General features: G+C 43.1%; 1 protein-coding gene and 1 pseudogene across 7 annotated transcripts; one reads left to right on the forward strand and one right to left on the reverse strand.

Moving 5' to 3' along the window:
• The first annotated feature begins 570 nt into the window (after positions 1-570).
• On the forward strand, positions 571-3887 carry LOC146981453 (uncharacterized; annotated as a pseudogene).
• A 1760-nt stretch (positions 3888-5647) lies between these two features.
• On the reverse strand, positions 5648-22547 carry LOC146981454 (ubiquitin-associated protein 2-like). Of its 7 annotated transcripts, none has more exons than XM_085786658.1 (30): positions 22482-22547; positions 20883-21020; positions 20535-20612; positions 20263-20373; positions 19885-20044; positions 19493-19570; positions 18613-18676; positions 18304-18392; positions 17147-17199; positions 16930-16994; positions 16249-16468; positions 15861-16119; positions 15604-15738; positions 14828-14964; positions 14124-14371; positions 13652-13901; positions 13467-13506; positions 13112-13238; positions 12811-12868; positions 12458-12680; positions 11686-11777; positions 11208-11258; positions 10939-11017; positions 10441-10638; positions 8988-9167; positions 8063-8167; positions 7936-7968; positions 7529-7602; positions 7111-7302; positions 5648-6502 (listed from the first exon to the last, which is right to left on the reverse strand). In XM_085786658.1, exons 2-30 carry the CDS (start codon positions 20976-20978, stop codon positions 6407-6409), a joined length of 3591 nt encoding a protein of 1196 aa, XP_085642784.1. In that variant the 5' UTR covers positions 20979-21020; positions 22482-22547; the 3' UTR covers positions 5648-6406. The 7 variants fall into 7 exon arrangements, with proteins under 7 accessions (XP_085642784.1, XP_085642786.1, XP_085642785.1 ...); XM_085786660.1 differs by having other exon boundaries at positions 8988-9161; positions 10438-10638; XM_085786659.1 differs by lacking the exon at positions 22482-22547 and adding an exon at positions 22253-22274.
• Positions 22548-22850: the final 303 nt, after the last annotated feature.

The following is a 22850-nucleotide window of genomic DNA, read 5'->3' on the forward strand; positions in this document are numbered from 1 at the left end:
CTACATGGGACACAAGTGAAAATCAGCATAATTGCACTAATTGCAGCCAATTTCTCACTGAATGGACCCCGCTGTCACATCTCACAACAAGCAGGGGACAAGAACATCTCATGGTCCCCCAGATGGAGATGAAAGGGAGAAAAGAAGAAAAAAAACACCCAGTGATCGTTCTCTATTCAGCTGGATGGAAGGGCTTGTAATTTAACGAAAAAGGAGAGGAGACGAAACACAGCAGAAATTGATTTGAGTATCCAAATCAAGTATCCAGGTCACGAGGCCGCTTTGAGCATCACTGCCCCTAATTTCCATTCAGGTCTTAACTGTCGCGATATCTTGCGTGACAGCCTCACAAGCCACCCGAGTTTCTCTGGGGGAGTGAACCGAGTGAACCCCAACAAAACGTCTTTGTCAACATCTGAGAGCGGAGCAGTCACGAGTGTCAACAAATACTCAGAGGGGCATTCCTGTGTGCATTCCTGTGCCTTTTCAATGAAATAACAGGGTGCATCATGTGTTTAGGCCAAACACAACTTGGGGAAAAAAACTGCACAATCCCCATGATACAAAACAATGGAAGGCCCCAGTAAGAAACTGCAGCCAACCAGCTTCATTCACCAGGGACACAGCTAATTTGTTCCTTCAGAATCAAGCCCAACACTTCCAGAGGGGAACCTCCCACATGATTTTCTTGTCCCACCAAGAAATTGGGGTGTTATCAGAGATGTGTGCCCCTCTTGCATTTAAATGCATTCATTTCTCTTTTTTTTTTTCTCATGGTGTACCGTGGGGCACACATTTGGAAAACCACCCCCTTCATGTGATATTAGGCAAGAATGGGGCAAACAATGGCATTGTCTCTGGCCTTTATAAACCGAGGCTTCTTATAAATTTCTCCTGCTTAATAATATGTGGAGAAAGGACATTAATTGTTCCTCAGATGTAGACTGGCATACCATCTTGTTAAATATATCTCTGCCATCCACAAATGTAAAACATTAAATGATACACTGTAAGTTTATTCACAGATCTTATCTCACTCCTCAAAGACTTCATCAAATGAAGCTCAGAGACTTTTTCAGATAATAAAATTGGTACTTTCATCCACATGGTCTGGCAGTGCCCGCAGGTTAATAGGTTTTGGGTAAACATTTCAAGCATCTTGTCTAAATTTATTTTGAGAGAGCAGTCCTTCACTCACAGTGCCTGCTGTTGCTTAATGACACTGCCATCTTAGAGTTATAAATCATAGTCATAGTCATAAATGAAAAACGTCTTTTGTTAGCCAGACTTACAGCTGCTAAAAGAGTCGTAGTTTGTCGCTGATGATCACCACATGCACTGTCAGTGAGGGAATGGCTCTCTGCCTACAAAGATATGGCCCAGTTGGAGTTGTCCACAGCTCGACTTCACCACGCCAAAACACAAAATATTTCATGTTGGTCAAAGCTACTACAAATAATATGTGCTTCCCTGTAGTAACTGTAAGAGCACCTTCCTTTGTCTACTTAGTACTACTTTTTACTCACTTTCAGATTGCTTTGCTAAATAAATGTATCATTGCTTCCATTAATATGGAAATGACCAATAAATATTTGATCACAAAAACAACGCATTCATGTCTTCATGTTCTTCCACCACTTTCTTCCCCTCCCTATTCACAGGTGTTCCCTGGTTGTATATTATTTTTAACCTGAATGCATTGTTTTATGCTTTTTATTTTTTAATTCATTTTCACTAAATTGTGGGCTCTTGTTTTTACTCCTGTCTGTCCTCCGTGTCCCTATTTGTTCATTCAGTTATTTCTCTGACTGCCCTTATCTGTACCTCTCACTGGGTGGGCTTCCTGGGAGTTAAAGTTGACCTTTCAACTTCACATTGACCTTCGACCTTGTTGCTGTAGGCTCCTGCACTTAGGCCACAATAGCGCCTGCCACTCATCAACTTTCCATCCTCTCTCCTCTGCATCCCATCCTCCCATCACCACCCTTCTCCTCTTCCCCCTCCAAGCTCCCTCTTTTGTCAGCCACATACCAAGGTTATATAGACTAGTCCACGGTCTCACACACTATACATTCAGTGGAAAGAGATGTAAGGAGGGGGCTTTAGACAGCGTCATAGTCACTTTAAACTTTGCCCGTCCTATTCTGTGATTTACGTGAAATCTAATTTCCATGGTACTCACTCGGTATTGGTTATCTGCTCTCAATTAAAACACATCTCAAAATGACTCAAATCAGAGTGTGTTGGGTTTGATTATATCAGGTTCAGACATTTTCACACAGAGGCAAACACAATGTCTTCTTATGATTAATGTATTCACTGCCTGTGTTTACGTCTTTTCTTAAGTTCTCTGTCTCAAACATGATCCACAACTGCATATTTCATCAGTGCCTCAGTCAATTTATGAAATATAATTATGGAGGGATATTGTCTCCCATTTAGTCAGTAAGGTATGGACTGAAGTACTGAATACCTTCAAAAGACTTATATATGGTAAAATATCGCCACCTGGTGGTGACAAATAAGATTATACATATGGTTGTACTTTCATTTACTATGTTCAGATTCATGTGTATTCACACTTTTGCAGATGAAGAACAACTAGTTCCTGAACACATTATCTGGATTTCAACAACTTCATTATGATTCTGTATAATGATCAAAGGAAGGAATTTTAAAGCAACGTAATTTCAATCAATTCATTGTTGGTTTCACCATTTCATATTTTAGAAGTTGTTTTAGTTGTTTAAGTTTAGTTTAGTTGTGGAGACAACTGGGACAGGAGACGTCCACATAGCTCCCAGTCATGACAACGGTCGTCTTCAGAATGGCTCATCCTGACAAATGCATATGGGTCTGTATCACACAAGCTGGTGCAGCTCACACTGGCAAAACATCATATCCCCAGATCTCATCACTGACCACTACACCAACTTCAGGATGAGAGCCTCTTCAGGAGCACTAACAACAAGCTGGCACACGGCCGAGAATGGAATTAGTATCATAGGGTGAGCTATCTCTGTGAATAGTGTGCAGGGGGTCCAAGATGAAGTCAACTCAACGCTAGCCATCCATCAGGGTGTTCCTGGATGACCTGACAGTCACTACTGAGTCAGTCCCAGGCTGACGGTGGATCATGCACTCAAGAAGCCAAGTTGGCACGTTTGCACTTCAACCCAACCAAATCTAGATCAGTGGTGCTAAGAAAAGGTAAGGTGGATGACAAGTTACGCTTTAGTGTTGCAGGCACATCCATCCCAACCATCACAGAGAAGCCTGTTAAGAGCTTAGGCAAGGTGTTTGACAGCATGCTGGGGGATACAGCTTCCATCCAGTCAACATGCACTGAGCTGGATGGTTGGCTGAAATCAGTGGACTGGTCTGGCCTGCCAGGGAAGTTTAAACCATGGTTGTATCAGCATGGATATTGTGGCCTATCCATATCTATTAAGTTCCAATCTCGACAGTGGAGACCTTGGAGAGGAAGGTCAGCAGCAGCCACCTCAGAAGATGGCTGGGACTACCAAAGAGTCCAAGCAGCATCACACTCAATGGCCACTGTAGCAAACTTCAAGGGCCACCAATGAAGTCTCTGAAAGAGGAGTTCAAGGTGAGAAAAGCCAGAGTGGTGCTGCAGTACAAAGATTCAAGTAACCCAAAGGTGTCCAAGGCTGGCATAGAGGTGTGGAGCACAGAGGAGGTGGTTCAACAAGCTGATTCAGGACTGCACCACAACAGGCTGGTGGGAGTCTTGACATAAGGCTGGGCTGGGATCCTTTTCAACTCCCCCACTTTGGCACCATCAAAGGAAAGGAAAGGAAATGCGTCACCTAGTCCAGGAGGAAGTGAGAGCAGCAGTAGAGGAGGAGAGGTCGGGAGGAGGGTGACTTGGGCTGAACTGTGGAAAGCTGAGTCCCAGTGATCCAGACAGTGTATGATGATGTTCCCCAGCCCCTTGAAACTACATGTGTGGGGTGGGGTCACCGGCATGTCCACCGTGCTCCAAGCATGGAAGCCTTACAATACAGATGGCACCATGACCAGGTCCTCAGGCGAAGAAGTTGAGTGGGCCAGGCGTTCCCACCCCTCCAATAGAGCTAGCTAGTCAACAGCCAAAAACATCTGCTGCAAGAACATCAGCAGCTATGCAGGCCTCCACGAAGGACTGGACATTGTTGGTGGACCTCGAGCAACAACTGAAGTTCCCTAGCTACATTGCAACCACCACCCTGAGACCAGGTATGGTTCTCCTGTCTGAGTCCACCAAGAAGTGGTTTTGTTGCAGTTAATGGTTCCTTAGGAAGACCGCTTGCCAAGCATACTCTCAAAGGCCTCTTCCAGCAGTTGGGTGGAGAGCCAGGTGTCTCCAAACAGAGGTCGGATGCGGTGGATTCGCAGCCCGACCTCTGTCCTCCAGAGCCTTCAGCAATTTGGGCATTGAAGGAGCGAGGAAAAGGGGAACCATCCACAATACCACCACAGCAGCAGAGAGGCTCAAGATGCCTCATCTGGTCACAAGCTGGGGCTTGATCACCCCCAGCTGGGCCGCTGGGAGGAGAGCGTGTGATGTAGAAAGACCCGAAACGCTCCATGAATCCAGGAACATCACTGAAGATGTGACCAGTAGCATCAATGAATGTACTGTATGTGCTCAGTTGTATGACACTGACATTATTTTTTATTAAACTAGGTTTACTATTTAACAGCCTTATTCCAAGAAAGCTCCCCAGACATTAGTGTACACCATCCACACTCCACCTGCATTACTTCAGAATGGAAAATGGGGCTCAGACAGTCCAAAGCATGGGATGACATCATGGTTTAACTTCAAAAACATACCATTGTCTTTCTGCATCTATTGACCCTCATTCTGCATTAATGCATATCTTAATATCTTAATGCACGGGATGATTACGGTTACATCGCATCTCATTGAAACGACTTAACTGTATTTCTCTTTTCATAGTTAAACTTGCAGCTTTTCCTGTGCAATGTTACTTAATTAAAAAAACGTTTTGCTCTTTCTTTTAATTTGTTGCTAGGTTTTTATTAATAGCATCATAAAATGTGTATGGCATGGGGGGTGGGTGGGGGGGATTGTATCCTATGATGGATTCAGTATAATGAGACCTACAGTATGTCTCACTCATGCTGGGCCACCATATGGCCAACTGGCTTAAATGACTAGAGAATAGTTATCGCAACCAGATTACAAAATATTTTTGTTTTATTCGTGTTGCTAAGATGCTTGATTTCTCCAAATTTGTACAATGTACAGTAGAACCACATTATGTAAAAAAAAAGTTTTTTCCATGGATCCTCGGGGAGGAGAGAGAAGTGACGATACAGATTTCATTTAACTGCTGAATCACCTTTTTTTGTTGTTATTGGCATCAGTTCCATCCATCAATATAACTTTACATAAAACTGGATGATATTGTTTACATCTCCCATGTTACCATGGTTGTTTTAAACTGGTCTCAAAAGAGGAATGAGTTTATGTCTGGACCTCTATTATAAATGAGGGTCTGTCAATGTGTTTGAGAACATAAATAAATGATTATCTGCAATTAAACATTAAATCAGATTGAATTTCAAAGACAGTCAAAAGGGTGTGCAAATAGAAAAACAAGAGTCAAGACAAGAGTTCCAACTGCTCAGAACTTTTATTTCGCGGGAAATGAGGGTTAAAATTAAATTAAAATATAAAATTTAGATGGACAGGTCTGTCGTTAAAGGGAAGGTGTGACACAAGGAGAGTGGGCAGCCCTACAGAAGAAGGGAGGGAGAAAGGCAGGAGGGGAAAGAAAGGACGCTACAAAATAAAGTTTGGAGGGATGACCCGGTCATTCAGGATGTATAAAAAGGAAAAAGAAAAAAAAAGGAGACAGATGCAGTTAGTTATTATAAACCCCACCCCCATCTGAAATGTCCTCAAATGCAATCAGTGCTATAGCTCTCTCCTTTTCCTTTTTCTGGTTTCTTCCAGGAAATTTTTGATCATTTTTCTTCTTCACTCGCTCTCTCACCATCAACTCATTCTGTCTTAATGTAACATCTTTTCCTGCAGTTTTGAAAAAAGTAAACAAAAAGTCCTTCAAAAATAAAATGCAGCAACCACATTTCATGTTCTACTATTACATATACAGTATATATATATATAAATACATACATAAATATCTTACATGTACAACCAATTTTGAAAAGGGGGGAAGAGAGAACCCAAAAGACTTATGAGGACTTGTGGAGGTGGGGGGAGCAGGGCAAAGAGGCCCAAGGTTGCTCATTGTGAGGGTAGTGTGTCTTTCGGTTTGCTTTTTTTGTTTTAGCTTTACACACACGCCTGCACGCGCACACACATACACACACACAGCCTTTTGGGGGAGGAGGGAGTGGGATGCATTCCTCAGTTGGCCCAGTAGGGAGAGCTGCCATAGCTGGACTTGCTGCCTTGGGTTTTCTGCTGCATGCTGCTGGACTGACTGCGCTGTCCAGGACCACCCTATGAAGAACAACAAGTCACTTTTGTTAATCATGTGTAAGATAAACGACCAACGGGGCAAGTTTTCTTTTTAAATTAAACATTTCCAACAAGTTAAATTGCCGTTTCCAACTGTGGCACCTTTCCAAGAACTTTCTGAGTGACTAAGCTTTGCCACAACATCTACCACAGGAACCTACAGAACCAGTTTTGGTTCTTGGGTGTGGTTCCTGTTCCTGACAATTATCTGTCTAGGAATTACTTTTGATAGCCAAGGAATTATTAGGGTTGGAACTGAACTTTAACAATTTACAGCCTTCACTCGGGTGCTGCTTGTCAGCACTGAAATGATTCATCATGGAGGTGTCTTTCAATTTCATGACATTTAAACATACTGTATTGCAATTGAAACACGGTGCAGGGAAGCAAAGAAACAACTTAAATTCTGCATGATTTTCCCCTTTGTTGCAATTTCCAAATAAGGTGTTATGATAAGCAGATCATTTAAAATATAACATAAATTCCAATATAGGTGTTAAATACTGCAGGAACACAAACTGGTCATCAAATTCACTAATTTTGTGATACCATAGATGGGATGTGATGTATAAATAGAGACTTCAATCTACCTGTCCGTCCTGTGTGAGGTGATGGTGTAGCAGCTGGGAGTGGGGCTGTTGGTGCGGTGGCAGGATGTGCAGGAAGGGAGCAGGGGCGTAGCCAGGGGCACCCCCGGGATTCAGGGGTCCTGTTCCCCCAAGCGCTGAAGGTAAGCTGAAGGGAGGCGGTGTCCCTGTGTGGAAGCCCTGCTTGTCAAATGACTGATGAGGAGAACCAAGAGAAGACAAGAGATTAAATTCAGCAAACACAAGAGGTTTAGAAATAAAGCCAATACAAATCATGCACATCTGAAAAGCTCTTGCCTATGCAAACGTGATACTCAAGGGGATCTGATGTTGATGTGTACAGTTTTAATTAAGAAAATTAATTGCAGGAGAGGTCTCTTGTGTCTCTAGTGTGATTCAAAGTCTTATCTAAGTTTCTCACCTGTGTTTTACTGTAGATTGAACCTCCCATGTCAGGTACTGCTCCACTGGTACCTGACCCCGACAGTCCTGGTGCTGAGAGGAGAATGAAGAGAAGGAAAAAGGACGGGATAAAGGAAAAGATTGGGATTTAAGAGGGAGGGGAGGAAAGCAAAAAAGAATGATAAAGAAGAGGGGAAAATCAAGGGGTTAATAGGGAAGAAGAACAATTCTGTCACTTCACTGCTGATGAGTGAATATTAGGCACTGAATGTTCATTTCCACGGTTAGTAGGAGGGGGGCCGGCCAGTAGGAAGAAGCATATTTAGTGAGGAGGCGCAGAGGCATGTTTCTCACTTATTTCCGCTTTTTGGCGTGTATCCATTTATGTGCACGTCAGAGTGCAACCACAAACATGCATATACACACCTTTCTCCAGAACACTCTTGACGGTAGAATCATCTGCAATTGTGAGTACATCCGTTTTTCCCATAGGAAAACGCCCACTGACTTTCTGTGTGTTGTTAGATTGTGCGCACAAGAGTTGTGTGTGTACCTTTCCCTGGGCCGCTGCCCGCTGACTTGGCCTGTGACTGGGCAGAGCCTCCGTACCCTCCCTTACTGTACTCCCCAGCGTGGGCTTGAGACAGGTCATCAAAGGCTGAAGGAGGTGAAGGACGGAAAGTACAGAAGAAGAAAGGAGGCAGAGCGAGCAGAGGAGAGAGGGAGGGGGTAGGAAGAGAAAGATGGGGTAACAGATGAGGTTTAAGAGAAGAAAAGGAGGAGGAAAGAAGTCGGGAATAGAAGAGAGAAGGGGGCATGGGAGAGAGAGGCAGTAAGGTAAACCTGACTAAAATAGCAGCTGTGTCTATAATGAGCCATGTCCAACTTCAGCAGGGGGTTTGAGCTATGCATGCAGCACAAGCAAAAAACACAGGCCCAACTCCACACGCACATGCAGCATTTGTGTACATGTATAAAGGGTTGAAAGTTGATTTCCCTGTTGCCTCCTTAATTTATCAAAACTCATTTCTGCCATAGTCTTTGTGCGCACACCTCATGTCTTTCTCCCAAAACCTGTACTTGTAAAACACAGCTGTGACAAACTGTTGCGGTACATGAGACACCAAAAAGCACTGCGTCTGTGTTTGACACACCCTATCTTGTCAGGCTCTTCAAGTTGATCAAGAATCCCTCTAAACTACTTTTTATGCCAAGTTTTTTTTGTGACAGGTTGTGATACTGATGCAGTGTGTTTGAAAGTAACTCAAACAAACCTGTGGTCACACTTCAAATACACGCACAGGCTGAAGCCATTTAAATCAATTAAAAGTTGAAGTAAAAACTGCTGGGAATAACCTTCATGTTAAAATAAATTCCTAACAATCACGTAACTTTGAAGGAAATGTGCCGTGTTAGTCATCTGACAACAAAAATCCATCAGTGACAGACACAGCCCTCTTGTGTAATGCTCCTCTTACCTGCGCCGTATGCGTGCTGTCCGTAACTGGGCTGATGCTGTTGGTGATACTGATTGGAAGGGTTGGCCAGGCCCATTGTAGGTTGTTTGGCCGAAGCAGGAGGCACAAAGACGGTGGGACCATACTGAAAGGCTGAAGGAACCCCAGGCACACCAGCGTAGGCATATGGCAGACCTGTAAGTCAGTCAAGTGTGGTGTCAAGTGTGAAGAACACAAATTGCCATACAAATGTGCATTAAGTGGTTGCTTTTGGATGTACCCCAGGCCAGGACAGACCTTGGCAAAACATCATTCTCCTACCATGCACCATGTTCTTGGAATCATTTACAAAAAGTTCTTAACTTAAAAACATTTGTACCTATGAGTGACTTCAAGTGTATTATAAAGAATGCAGTGAGGGAAGAGTGTCATTGTTTTTCTTGTATGAGCTGTGTGTGAGTATCTGAGTTTTGTTTTATATCTTGTATGGACTGATTTTACATGGCTGCTACCTTGGCCAGGGGTCTCTTGTAAAAGAGATCTCAATGGGACTCAGCTTTAATCAGTGTCTCAGCATGTTTGGCAGATATCATGTTTGATCAGAACCTACTAAAACACAGTCATCATCAACACTGAAAAGCTGCATAGAGTGAGCAATGACCTCAGTGCAATAAATCTTCAGCTCAGTGTTTCTATACACGGAGGCTTGATGAAGATATTACACAACTACCGTAGTCACTTGAGGCAGACACCATCATCCATCTATATTTAGTGATACAACCATCATTTCCTTGTATGAACTGTGTGCGAGTATCTGAGTTTTGTTTTACATCTTGTACGGACTGATTTTACATGGCTGCTACCTTGGCCAGGGGTCTCTGTAAAAGAGATCTCAATGGGACTTCCTGGTAGCCTAGAAATCTAGACGCACCCTAGCGGCAGCAAATATATTTGCCACGCAGGTGGGTCTAGAAACATGACAAGATGGCTTTGGCAAAGGAATCGTTTGAATCGGTGTTGGCATCAACTTTGAAAGAATTAAAACTTGTCATTTTCTTTAGTTGAGCAAGAAACTGCACTGAAGTCATTTCGAAGAAGGATGTATTTGGTGTTTTGCCGACGGGATATGGGAAAAGTTTAATCTACGTCATCCTGCTCTTTGCTCCGATTAGTCGTAGCGCTACCCTATTGCGTGCAGAGGCAGTTTGAAAGACAGCCTTCATTCCGCCCCCTGGATTGAGCCGAGGTCTACCGGTCGTTGCCAGACTATATATTTTAATGATATAGTCTGGCTTGTCAGGCTAATTTACTGGTTAAATAAAAAGGTAAATAATAATAAAATCTTTTAACACGATAATGTTGAAGTTAGATTTCACAGCTTGTGATCTGGCGCTTACATTTGCATGACGTGTCAAGTGCATGGATGATTTTATCAGAGAGGAATTTGGACAAGATCTGTGCTTTTACATACCAGTGTATCCGTAGCCAGGGGGCAGAGGGGGGTTTAGGAAGGCCTGGTTCTGTGTCTGCTGACCCTGGCTCTGACCCGTGCCCTGGCCCTGTGTCCCTGCCTGTGGTGCCTGCTGGGGCTGTGACTGCACTCCACCAGTGGACAGGCTGGTCGGTGGAGCTGGAGACGAAGAGTCATTCCTACCAAACTTTGTTGCCTCTCCTGGATGGAAAACATGGGTAAGAAAAGATTGAAGTTGCAAAAGTGCATCTAAATAAAAATATTGCCAAACAGTTTACATGACTTGGTAAAGAAGCCATTGAATTAAGAAAAAGACTTCTGTGTTGTCATAAATCAACTTAGTATACTCAAATCCATGAGTGGCTATACAAGCAGCATCAACAGATGCAAATATTGATGTAAAAGGATTATCAGAGTCACTTGACAGTCCTTTTCAAAACACAATACAAGATCAGTGTGCATAATGTCAGAAGCTCCAGTTCAATGTAGAAACTGATTTACCAGAATACGGATTATTGGCCAGGGCATCTCTTCCAGGCATAGCAGCTGTAGTACCGGGGAATGTTACACCATAATAATCCTGCAGGAAAAATAAATAAAAAATGACTACGCTAAACACAATGTTCTCTATTGACACTGACATTAGATACAATAGGTAAGTGCATAGAAATCACAATTAGTCCCTTTACTTAAGATAAGCCGAAACTCAGTGCTAATAAAAAGACAAGAATCAAAGTAATATGCAGCAGGGTATATGACAGAAAACTCACCATAGGAAGGCGAGACTGCAGCATTTGCAAGTCCTCATATCCATAGATCTGCTGTTGAAATAAAACAAAAAGGAGGGAGAACAAGTGATTGTTTAGTGCCATAATGAAGCCACTATTAAGCACATCAATGTGGCAAACTCTATTTTAGTTTTATTCTCAACCCAGGTTCAGTTAAACTCAGCTTTAATAAGTGTCTCAGCATGTTTGGCAGATATCATGTTTGATCAGAACCTACTAAAACACAGTCATCATCAACACGGAAAAGCTGTATAGAGTGAGCAATGACCTCAATGCAATAAATCTTCAGCTCAGTGTTTCTATACACGGAGACTTGATGAAGATATTGCACAACTAGTCACTTGAGGCAGACACCATCATCCACCTATTTTTAGTAATACAACCATCATTTCCCTTAAACAAAACCAGAGCACTGGCAAGTACAAGTAGGTTAATAAATTATTAGGAATGTATTTTTTACCGGGTAGGCAGGGAGCAAGCCACCAGGGCCCATGATGTACTGGTTTGCCAGGAGAGGCGGCACTCCTTGGGCCAAGTTGGGAGGAGCTTTACCTAGGGAACAATGAGGAACAGACTTGAGTGAAAGAAACTCAGTGTACAATCAGTGATGAGTTTTCTTGTTGCGTATGTATGGACAGAGTTGTGTAGTCTTGGTTGAGTATCAAAATAGCCTGAACATATTTTCTAAGAATAAACACTGCCCATCCCAAAACGTGTTTCAGCTGGCAAAAACTTATTTAACCCTAACTGATGCAGTCTCATTTCTTAAACAACCATGTTGGAAGACATCTTATAGTGGTGGAAAAGATGTTGATCTGTTTCAAATTATTGGCATGCATCAAGAAAATAAAACATCTAAGGAGATTGCTGAGACTAAAATTGGGTTAACTGTCCAATGCATTATTAAACTGAAAGGATAATGGAGAACCATCATCTTCAAGGAAGAAATGCGGTCCAATGTCACCACAGAGTCCAGACCATCACTCCATTGAGAAGAATCTTTGAAAGATTAATGCAACTCTGGATGGAAATAAATGTTGTGACTTTGCAGAAGCTTATTGAAACGATGCCACAGCAAATGTGTGTCATAATCAAAGCTAAAGGCAGTCTGACGAAATATTAGAGAGTGTGACTTTTTGGATGGGCAGCGTACAACAAAATGAGGAGTTGGATTTGAAGACAATATGTAGTTGTTCACCGAGATGTGACACAAGTCTCAGCTGTGGACCTACCAGAGGTGGTGGTGAGCAGGGGTGCTGTGCGGCTGGCTGCGGCCGAGAGCGAGGCGTTTGTGCCGTTAGGAGTCAGGCCTGGTGCTCCAGATGGGTGAAGACCATTGGTGGCTGAGCTGCTGACAGCCATGGGGATTGAAGGACTGGGATTGACAACTTGGCTGGACGATGAAGAATAGGCGTGGAGGTTTCCACTGCCACTACTGCTGTCGTCGTTACTCATCTGTTGATACAGGACAATAGAGGGTGTGTGATAGGAGAACTAGCATGGATGTCTTCCCAAAAAATACATTTTCTCCAAAGCCTCAGCAGAAGAACTTTGTATCTATTTCAATGTGCGTACACACACTTACCGTCAGGGATGAACTTGTGGTGAGGGCCGAGACAGATGAGTGACTACTGGTCACATGACTAAAATGGAAAAAGAGTGATTGTGTCAGTCTGCTAAAAATCTCACAAAGCCACAAAAGAAAATCACCCAGGAAGCATGGACACAAGGATGGGAGATTCAGTCAAAGATGTTTCCACATTGCAAGATTAGGATATGTGCTTGTAACCATCATTATCTCCAGACACACAAAAGGCTCATGTGAAAACAAAACAATCACTGAGCAGTATAAAATATCTATGATATAGATCTGAACCAGTCCTCACCTGCTGAGCGAAGGAATGGGAGCCGAGTGGGAAGGTGTGACTGCAGGGGAAGGGATGTGGTGACCAGGTCCACTGTCACTCGTCATAACAGGAGACCCTGTCTTCACTGTCCTAGTTGATGACGTAGCTAGTTTAAATAAATAAAAAGATATCAATTACATTAATAATTCTTGTGGTAGGAGGAATGCAATGATGTAATTGAATCAGTTGTTGAATCAGTGTAAAAAAACACAACACTGAGTGGGTCCAGTTCTTTATCAAACATCAGCTTTCACAAATGACTCTTTCCACTCCCCACCAGATGCTTTTAACAATCAATATCTACTATTAACTGAATGACGCTTAGAGTACTTACTGTCCTGTGTGCTGTGTGCCTTCATCCCGCTGTAGCCGTTCTATGAGAAGACGAAATTTTCAAAATCTAGGCTTTGACATTTGGCTTTTTGTCAGGTATTATGATGACACCAAAACTTTAGCAGTTGTGTACATCTTTCTTTTTTTCATGTAGAGTACAAACAGAAAAATAATGTTTATACTCACTGTGAGGGGTCCACCAGCGGCCGATGAGACGTCTTTGCTCTGTGAGAAGCCGAGATGTGGTGGCAGGGACCTTGGGCCGCTGCTCTCCACGCGGCTGGCTGGGGTGGGGGCTGCAGAAGAGGGTGGTGCGGCTGCACTGGGAAGACCCATGGAGGGTGAGGGCGTCGCACTGGGTAAGCCCAAAGATGGTGAGGGGAAGTTGGGATCCGACACAGCTGATGGTAAGCTGGGCATGTTGCTCATGTGGTCACTATTCAATGACATGAGAAAGGTAGTTTGGGGTGAGACACATGAATATACATATGACACATGCAATTTCTAACAGTCTTTCTTTAAACTCATTTAGCTAATTCACAAATTTGTTCCCCTGGCAGCAGTCAATGCTCTGCTTTATGCAATGGTCCCATTCCTCAAATAAACAGACAAAACCCATGTTTCCAACTTAAAACACCTCCTACACACACACACACACCTCACAGATCCTGGCTTAGAGAACAGGCTGCTCTGTGGCTGCTGTGTGGGAACTGCAGTAGGGGCAGACATGGGTGCTGGAGCTACTGGTGCTGGAGCCTGAGCGGGGGCTTGTTCCCTGGTCATCTCCATCTGTCCCATGTCTACTGCTGAACTAGCAGCCTCGGAACCAAAGTCTAGAGCTCCAAACTGCACATTCAGGCCAGATATATCTGCTGAGCCGGGCATCTCCACTGCTGACGACGGGATCTGAGGTAGACAAACAGGCAAATACGTAAAATCAATTACATGTTTTTGGTTTGTAAATCATATAAATAATAGGAACCAAACTATTTATAATGTGTGCACTTCATATTAGTCAAAAATGACTTGACCACACACTAGTCAACTTCTATTTTTAAAAAAAGCCACAATTTAAGCAGCAAGCATGTTTTGATGGCTTACAGTTGAGATATGAGAAGTAAAATTGGAAATTGACTGCACGTTTGCACCTTTTATCTTTGCTGAGCTTATATTTCTGATTATAAGAGGTGTAGTCATGGAGGTGGACTTAAGATCTTTTAGAAAATAAGATATTTGTCCTGTCGAACATGTTACAGAGACATGGTAAAGAACCTATTGCCCTGCAAGTAACGGTGCTCTTTTGTTTCCCATGAAGATTAAGATGTGTTTTTGGCTGACAAGGTTCAGACAAGACAGCAGTACCTTCGAGGGAGGTGGCACTCTGCGTCTTTGCGTCTTAAGCTGCCGCTGTGGTGGTTCTGTGATGGGAGGCTCCATGCCTGGCAGCTTCACCCCTGGAGAAGCTCCGTCTCTTACAGCAGCGACGGAGGACTCGTGACCTGAAGGAGATTGAGGGTGAAAACAGGAGTTGCCAATCAGAACATGTTACAGTACAGATGATGTTAAAGTGGTGTCACTACTCGGGACAAAAAGTTTTCTTTCCTTTTCAAATGTGGTTACAGTCCATAAACAAAGGGTTACATTTGTTAGTTGGCAGTTACCAATATCCTTACATAATTTACTCAATCATCAAAATGAAAATAAAATCAACTGAAAAAAAGACTGGTATCTATGTAAAATACAAAAGTTGTGGTATAAAGTGCTAGTATAAAACTGAGTGTCCAAGCCTTAACTAATGGATGGACAGAGTGAAGGAAATAATGGAAAAGACGACATTCTCTCAGATCTAGAGGAGCGACCTTTCTCAGGAAATGGGAGAAATGGACTGCTTTTATCAAAACAATTTAGGATGCTACACATTAACAAGTAAAGACACTGGACATTGAATATAGGATTATCAACAGAGGAGCCCCCATGTTTTTGTCTGTGATTTTGTTTTATTTCCTTGACATCTTGTTGTCAACTTGTTTTCTTGAAAATACTAAATAAAGTATCAACAAAAAATAAAATAAACTCAATTGATGATGCAGACCACGACAACTTTAATGCTATAATATGATACAGTTCTGCAGTCCTACCTGGGGGTGTGGGGACTTGTGGTGCATGTGACTGAGACAGCCCCAGATCTGTGGTGGAAAGGATGGTGGACTGCTGTTGCCTCTGAGCCAACTGGCTGAGCACTGCTGATGGCTCTGGTTGAAGCTTGATCTCCACTGAAGAGATTGGGGATCAATTTAAATATTTATTGGACAACAGTACACTGTATCCTTGCGCTGCTGAACAATTACTTCAAATTTGATTGTCTTAATTTTTCCATTTACTGAGATAAACTTACAGTGTTGGGCAGTAACAGGGCCGTTCTCCACTCGCTGAGCCTTCATGTCCACAGAGGGAGAGGAGGCAGGAGCAGGACTTTGCATCGGAGGTGGCCCTGCGTCTTTGGAAACAGTACTGCTGCTGGCGGCAGTGGATAACGTCTGATTGGCTCTTTGACCAAGCCGAGGCCCGTTGAGCTGTTCTGATGTCCTGATGTCAGAGGCAGGTGTCGGCTTAGGTGCGTTCAGAGAGCCAAAACCAGAACCCAGGACTGAAGACTGAGAGGGTGAGAAGAAAAGCAAGAAGAGGTTACACCAATAACATATCCCAAATGTGTAGGAGTACAAGATATGTAAAGGATGCTGATGCTTGCAAATGTTTATGGGTGTATGCATCGCTTTCTGTACCAGTGCAGCGTGTGCGTAGGTGGTACTAGCAGAGGCGGCATGGGCATAGCTGTTGGCTGTGGCGTGTGCGTAGCTGTGTGTTGCAGTGCGTCCATTGTGGTGAGAATTGGTAAACACCAGGCTTTGGGCCAAATCCTCTGCTGAGGGGCCCTCGACTATTGCCCCCAAGTCAGAGTCCATGGGACCCCCTGCCTTTGGCAGTAGGCTAGCCAGGTCCACACTGAAGAGAGGCAAGAGACAAGAGAACTGGAGTTACAGGTTTGGTGAGGAGGATTGACAGCACAGATCTTAAGTCACGCTACAAAATACTAGGGATGGGCATTTCAAGCAAAAGCACTATTGGATTATCACCGGGAACTAACCGACCATTCTTCAAATATTGTCAATCACTAACTATAACCCAAAGTCTGTCCAAAGTCCTTGAAGAGTTTTAGCTGCACCTCAGTTTCATTTGTTTTTTATTTGACAGAGTTCCACACAGAACTTTCCAATGGCTGTAGTCATCTTTCCATGTTTCTCCTCCTTCTGCGATAGTAAAAAGGGAACATCTACATTTTTTCAGACAAGACGTAGTCTCAAACTATTTAATTTTTTTTAATTGAATGATTGCCCATCCCTACAAAACACAGCTCATTTCTTGTACTGTTGTAAACTGCCTGGAGTTCGGGCAGGTTGTCTTACTTGTGTCCAGGTGTGATGTGGCTTGCTGGAGCAGAAGAGGCAGTGAATACTTTGGTCTCAGACAACTGTAAGAAAAGGAAAATACAGCCATTCAAATAAATACAGGTATAACACCAAAAGCCAACACCGATCATTCCAGGCCAGTGCTGATTTAAAGCAAACCAATTACAAAACTTTGTACGAAGCCATTTCAAATCATTAAAAAGTGCTGCCTTACATCCTCATTCCAGTCCTCTGAAGCCCAGTCTTCCAGATTGCCTCCCCATGTTCCTAAAGGAAAAAAATGTCAGCAACAGTCAATTTCCCAAAGGACGGTGGCAGAAAATATTTGATTTGTTTATTTCTACTTGAATTCTGATTTTATTTGGGACCTAACAACCTGAAATTTGAACATTTTGCCAACTCTGGATATGTGAAAGCTGGACAACGCTAAAGCTTATGATTCATTAAGGTATTGCATAGCAAAAGCAGGAAATTATCAAAACACAACATCTTTCAACAGGCAGGTTTCCACTGCAGGAGTTCCTGGTAAAAGGAGGGGGTAGGAACCTCTACAGGAACCTTCAACGTGCCTTCATTGAAAGCATTCTTTCTTTTTGTATTACCTGCTGGTTTGGCAATGCCACAGAGGCACAGAAAAAGAGGGTTAGAGAAATTATAACCATATCTAGTAAATTGATGCGCATCACTCTGCCATGTATGGAAGGCATCTACAGAGATAGGATAGAGAAAAAGGCAAGGAATATTATAGGTGACCAAAGGCACCCCCTTGCCCACTCATTTAACCCTCTTCCATCCGGGCGACGATATTGCCCCCCTCTGTTTACTAAAAACAGAGCAAAATTTTCTTTTGTGCCCCAGGCCATTAAATCCCTTAATAATAATCGATAGTCACTGTTAGTGTTGGTCAGCTCATAGCCTGCTCAGCTGGTCTGACCAGGTTAAGGCTGAGATGAACATAAAACTGACTCACTGATGATGAGTGTTAATCTATGTGTGAAAGTTGTACTGTGCTGTTTTTTTTTTTTTTTAGATGAAATGTCAAGAGTGTGATCTGCTGCAACTCAATTTCCCTACGGGGACAAATAAACTACTGCTACTACTACTACTACTAGGAACCGTCCTCTCGCTCGGCCCTCTCGGTGGCCGTGTCTCCACTGCAGACAGGACCCACCGGGCTCTTATGGCGACGAGTGACAGCCCCACCAGGACTTTTTCAGGGCCGATCTGAGTACCTACCCCCAGGCAGGGACTCCGTTCGGCCCTGTAAAGGGGAGGTTCCTGCAGTGGAGACACTCACCAACGGGGCTGGCCCCGTAAAATTACCCTGAAGTTCCTGCACTGGAAACGCGCGTATTCTGTCATTTTCCTTACCAGTTCCCTCAGCAGGCTCGTTGCCATCCCCCTCCCATGTCTCCTGGCGGGCTCCAGAGTTAGCCGTGTAGTCAGCCGGATTGAAGGTGCTGAAAATGTAGAGGAAGGAAAGGGAAAGCAAGCAAAGTAAACTTAAGAGAAAGTTTTCTGACCAACAACTTGAAACTGGAAAATATTTTGTAATTTCTTTAAAAAGGAGATTCAGAAATTTGGTTCTTTTCCACATATTTGTTTTTAAGATATGTGCTTGTAATCAACATCACCACCTCCTCATTCTCATTCAGACTTACACTAAACACAGATTCTTACCCCATTCCCTGGGTGGAGAACCGGTTACCAGCAGCTGCTCTGCCTCGACCACGAACTCCTGCCCCTGAGGACACAAACAAAACAACCAGATGACCTCTGGCTGACTGGTCCTTTCAGCCTCAACTCTTCATTAAGCATTTTTTAACGAAAGCATCAAACTCCCATAGATCAGCAGCAAGTTTTCTGAGAAAACAACATTGACCCTTGTCATTTATTAGAAAACAGTTTTCATTTAAAATGATAGCTACAGACATGCGTCTAGTTTTATTTTCCTTCCTGTATTTGCACCTATCTTTCCCTTATGATTTAGCATTGCTTTAGCATATTCCAACTAAATAAGTAATGCAGTGCACAGTCATTGTTCTACAAAACCTCCTTCCCACCTTCTCCAATCTTGTTATCTATCGACAACTCCCCCCCAACACACTCTCACACTCAAGCAGCTGCAGGGACTAAGCACATTCCTCACATGTTCACTGCAGCAATACTCTAAATGCCTGCAGACACAAATAGATACGTTTCCAGCTACATCACCAAAACATCCACAATAATGTTCCTATCTAAAGAACATCAATTATAAAAACCGACAATATTAGGATTTTCTTTACTATATGCAGATGCTTGAATAAATGGTGGACTGAGAGGTTTTAGTATGAAGGACATCCATAAGGTGGACATTTTCACAGTCTACCACAGTCACATATAAACACAATATGATCTTGCTTGTTTGGCCATTCATATTTCACCCTGCTTTGAATGCTTTAAAATATCTTTAGATTGACAGGACAAGGGTTCTTGGGAATATGTCCGTTCACGTCAGCTAAAGTGTTATTTCTAACATGTTGACAATGTATCTAAAATATTAAAGAAATGTTCTCACCTCTGCCACGCCCCCTGCGTCCACGGTCCCCACCCCTCTCTCCAGGAGCAACCTCAAATCCATTTTCCTCTAGCCGACCTGGAATTTAAAAAAAAAAACAGAGACATGGGGTGAGACTCTGGATCAATTACTTATTACTATTGAACTGGCAGAAAAGACAGTTCAGAAGTAACCCTAACCCTGAACTTCTTCAAATTAAATCAAAAGAGAAATTAAAGTAGAAGCAAATCATAGAAAAGGTGAACTGGTGAGTCCATGAGCTAACTGAACACGAATGATCAATTTCAAGGATGCAGCAAAACACAGACAAAATAGGCAAGGAACATACATCCCCAGGGTTCATGATATTCATCCCATAAACAGACTAACATTTCTTTTTGTCCCAGTCTTACCTTCACGCCCTCTGCTGATGCCTCTGCCCCTCCTGTTGGAGCCTCCGCGTCCACGGCTGGCCTCCCTCTCTCCTCCCTTCTTCTCCCTGCTCTCCTTTATCTCTGAGGGTCCTCCTTCTTTCCCAAGGTTTCGCTTCTTCCCCACAGTCTCCCAGGAGTTCTGGTGGAAGTTTAAAACAGAGCAAGTTAAAGCATAAGTAAGCGATCCGGTCGTTTTGGCTAACTTTTTGTCAGCCGATGGAGTTCGCAGCCCCCGCCCTTATCATGGATCTATTGGTTCTCGTCCCTACGCCACAAAGCCCAAAGTACTTTCCATATGACATGTATACAAGCAGCACATTATCAATGAATGTGATTTGTGCATTCAAAGAGTCTTACTGTGTCAGAGTTGCTCTCCAGCAGAAAATTGATGGCTCTGTTTACATCTTCGTTGCAATCATGGAGGGCTACCATGCACTCATCTTGAGTCTTCCCAGTTACTTCAATCAGCTGTGTTCAGGTAAATCAGAAAAAAAAATACACACAGCATAAAGTTAGCTCATGATGCAATAAAGGCTCCAATGTCCAAGCTTTCAAGGGCATTATTATTATTATTATGCTGGGGATTCTGAGTAAATTTGTCTAAATGTGTGTTTGCACATACACATTACCTGTTTGACCTTGTCTTCGAAGTCAGCATCATTTTTGTCATAGATCATTTGGGCTAAACGAATCTGTTCTGCTGTGGCCTGGCAAATACACAGTTGCATTAAAATCAATACAACATGACAGTGACATTTCAGTGAAATACACTTCAATCCTGGTGAGGTAGTACACCATGTAGGATGGAGAACCTAAAAGTCTCTAAAAACGCTTTTAAAGCATGCAATTCAAACCTTAATTCAATTTCACTTTTTATCACTATGAAAATCAAATACTGAATAAGGCTATTATATTATATATTATTTTTGAGTAGGCCTGGATGCAATAATACTGTACATATAATGGCAAAAACTCACCTGTATCTGTTTCTGTGGCTGTGTTGTTTGTGTGGTGGTGGGCAGCGTTCTGTCCCGAGTTCCCCGGGCTTGATTGCTGACCACTGAAGTCATCATATACAGTATATACAAAACAATGTATGTACAAAATAGAAAAATCTGGAAGGAAAAAAAAGGGGGGGAGAGGTCACATCAAACGACAGCCACCTGGGAGACTGGTTACATTGCATTGCATTACAAATACTAGTAAAATATAATACTGAATGTCCAATGCCAGTACAGTATTCTGAATATAAGCAGACCGTGGCTCACTGTTGTCAACTATACCATGTAAGACTATAACCCCATCTGTCGCCCCCACCTCCCCTGGTTAAATTTAGCCAGCCAAGAGGGGACTGTCCGGGTGTCAATTTACAGCCCTCCTTCAGTCTCCCACACAAAAACACCGCGAATATCCACCAGCATCAGTTATAGGCAATGCCAATTTATACGTTTTTTCAGCCACCAACGACGCCAGGACAACGTCAACCCGTTGGTATTTGACGTAAAATACCAAAACAATAACAAAATAAGATTTTAAGTCAAGATAATCGATCATTTGAGGGGTAAAAAGGCAAACACCTGCGCTGGATTAAATTATACAATATAACTGGTCGTTAGCCAATAATACCACCAACTGGCAATTTATCCGCATGGTAACAAAACAAACGCCATTGTCTCCCAAATAGTATGTTGCCTGACAACAAGGTACTGTTCATAGTGTATTGTGTAACGTTACCTAATGTCGTTAGTTGTTTTCATTTGTTTTTCGGTCATCCATTTCACAGTGTAAATGGCGAATGAGGAGTAATCTTATTTTGGTGGACGTTACACAAAGCTCAAACGGAAACATGAGCCGCACTGGCTAACAACGCTCACATTAGCGCTAGGTCAACTTAGCTTGCGTTAGCTTTAGCTTTGCTAACTTAGCGCTCGTCTTTGTTCCGTGTGATTCCCACCATCAAGTATTAACTTACACCGGACAGACATTTATTAAAAAGCAGCGAAAAATAGTGAATGTGGCCGTCACCGGGGCCGCTGCCCAACTACAACCCAACCAAGACAAAACAAAACAATAAACAAATGCGAGGCGTGCTGAGTGGTATCCTTTTGTGTAAACCAAAGAAAAGCTAACATTAATCAGTTAACTTGAGTGGCAGACCTAGATGTCGTCAATAGCATACTAACATGACTACATCGAAACGAAAAACGTCGTTAGTGTTTCCAGCGGTTGTTGTCCTGTATTTGGTATTTTACGACTTCTACAGGGATGCGTGGGTACAAAATCTGTCGAAAAACGCGTGGCCCTTCGAGGCTACGACAGCTAAGTTATCAGCAGCATGCTAACCAACCCGGCATGTGAACGGCCCGTCCGCATACAACGCAGCGCTGCAGCCCGGATACAACGATGATGAGCTAGCGACTTAGTTAGTTTGCTAACCACCGAACAAGACGAACGGATCCTCGGAATCGGCCGATGGGCTCTCGTAAACGTATTTTAAAAATATTCGATAAGACCGTGGGGTGGCCAATAACATCGTAAAATAACAATAACTCCATGTTTTTTGTTCTTTCTTTTACCTGCTAACACGCTTCGCTCAGCCAGCAGCAGCAGATGCTGTCACGTGACCAACGGCGCCGTTGTTCAACGTTGTGACGTTGACTCCGCCAATCATAACACACGAGCTGGTCACGTGGTTCGACGCATCATCAATACGTACGCGTTCACGTACGGGCGGGCACGCGTTCCACTGGAGCGTCTCTCGCTGGTTTCCAAGCCGGTGTCAAATGAGAGCCAGGATTTACTTACTGTTTATGTGTCATCCACTTTTAACTATACATAGAGTCAGCGTTGGTTTATTTACTGAAAAGAGATGAGGTATATATATGTCCAATTGCCATCCATCTTGAAAGTGGTAATGCTCCAGTCGTCTTTTTTTTTTTTTTTAC

This window comes from Trachurus japonicus, chromosome 9 (assembly GCF_045865225.1).
Source record: "Trachurus japonicus isolate A0001 chromosome 9, Traja_1.0".
Taxonomy (NCBI): domain Eukaryota; kingdom Metazoa; phylum Chordata; class Actinopteri; order Carangiformes; family Carangidae; genus Trachurus; species Trachurus japonicus.

Bases quoted from the DNA above. Each gene is read 5' to 3' on its own strand.
- LOC146981454 (XM_085786658.1), bottom strand. From the start codon at position 20,978: ATGATGACTTCAGTGGTCAGCAATCAAGCCCGGGGAACTCGGGACAGA. The intron at 16,995-17,146 runs GTAAGGCAGCAC...CTTTTCTTACAG, and splicing joins CAGAGGACTGGAATGAGGAT to TTGTCTGAGACCAAAGTATT. The intron at 14,372-14,827 runs GTACTGCTGTCT...TGTCTACCTCAG, and splicing joins GAGTGCCACCTCCCTCGAAG to ATCCCGTCGTCAGCAGTGGA.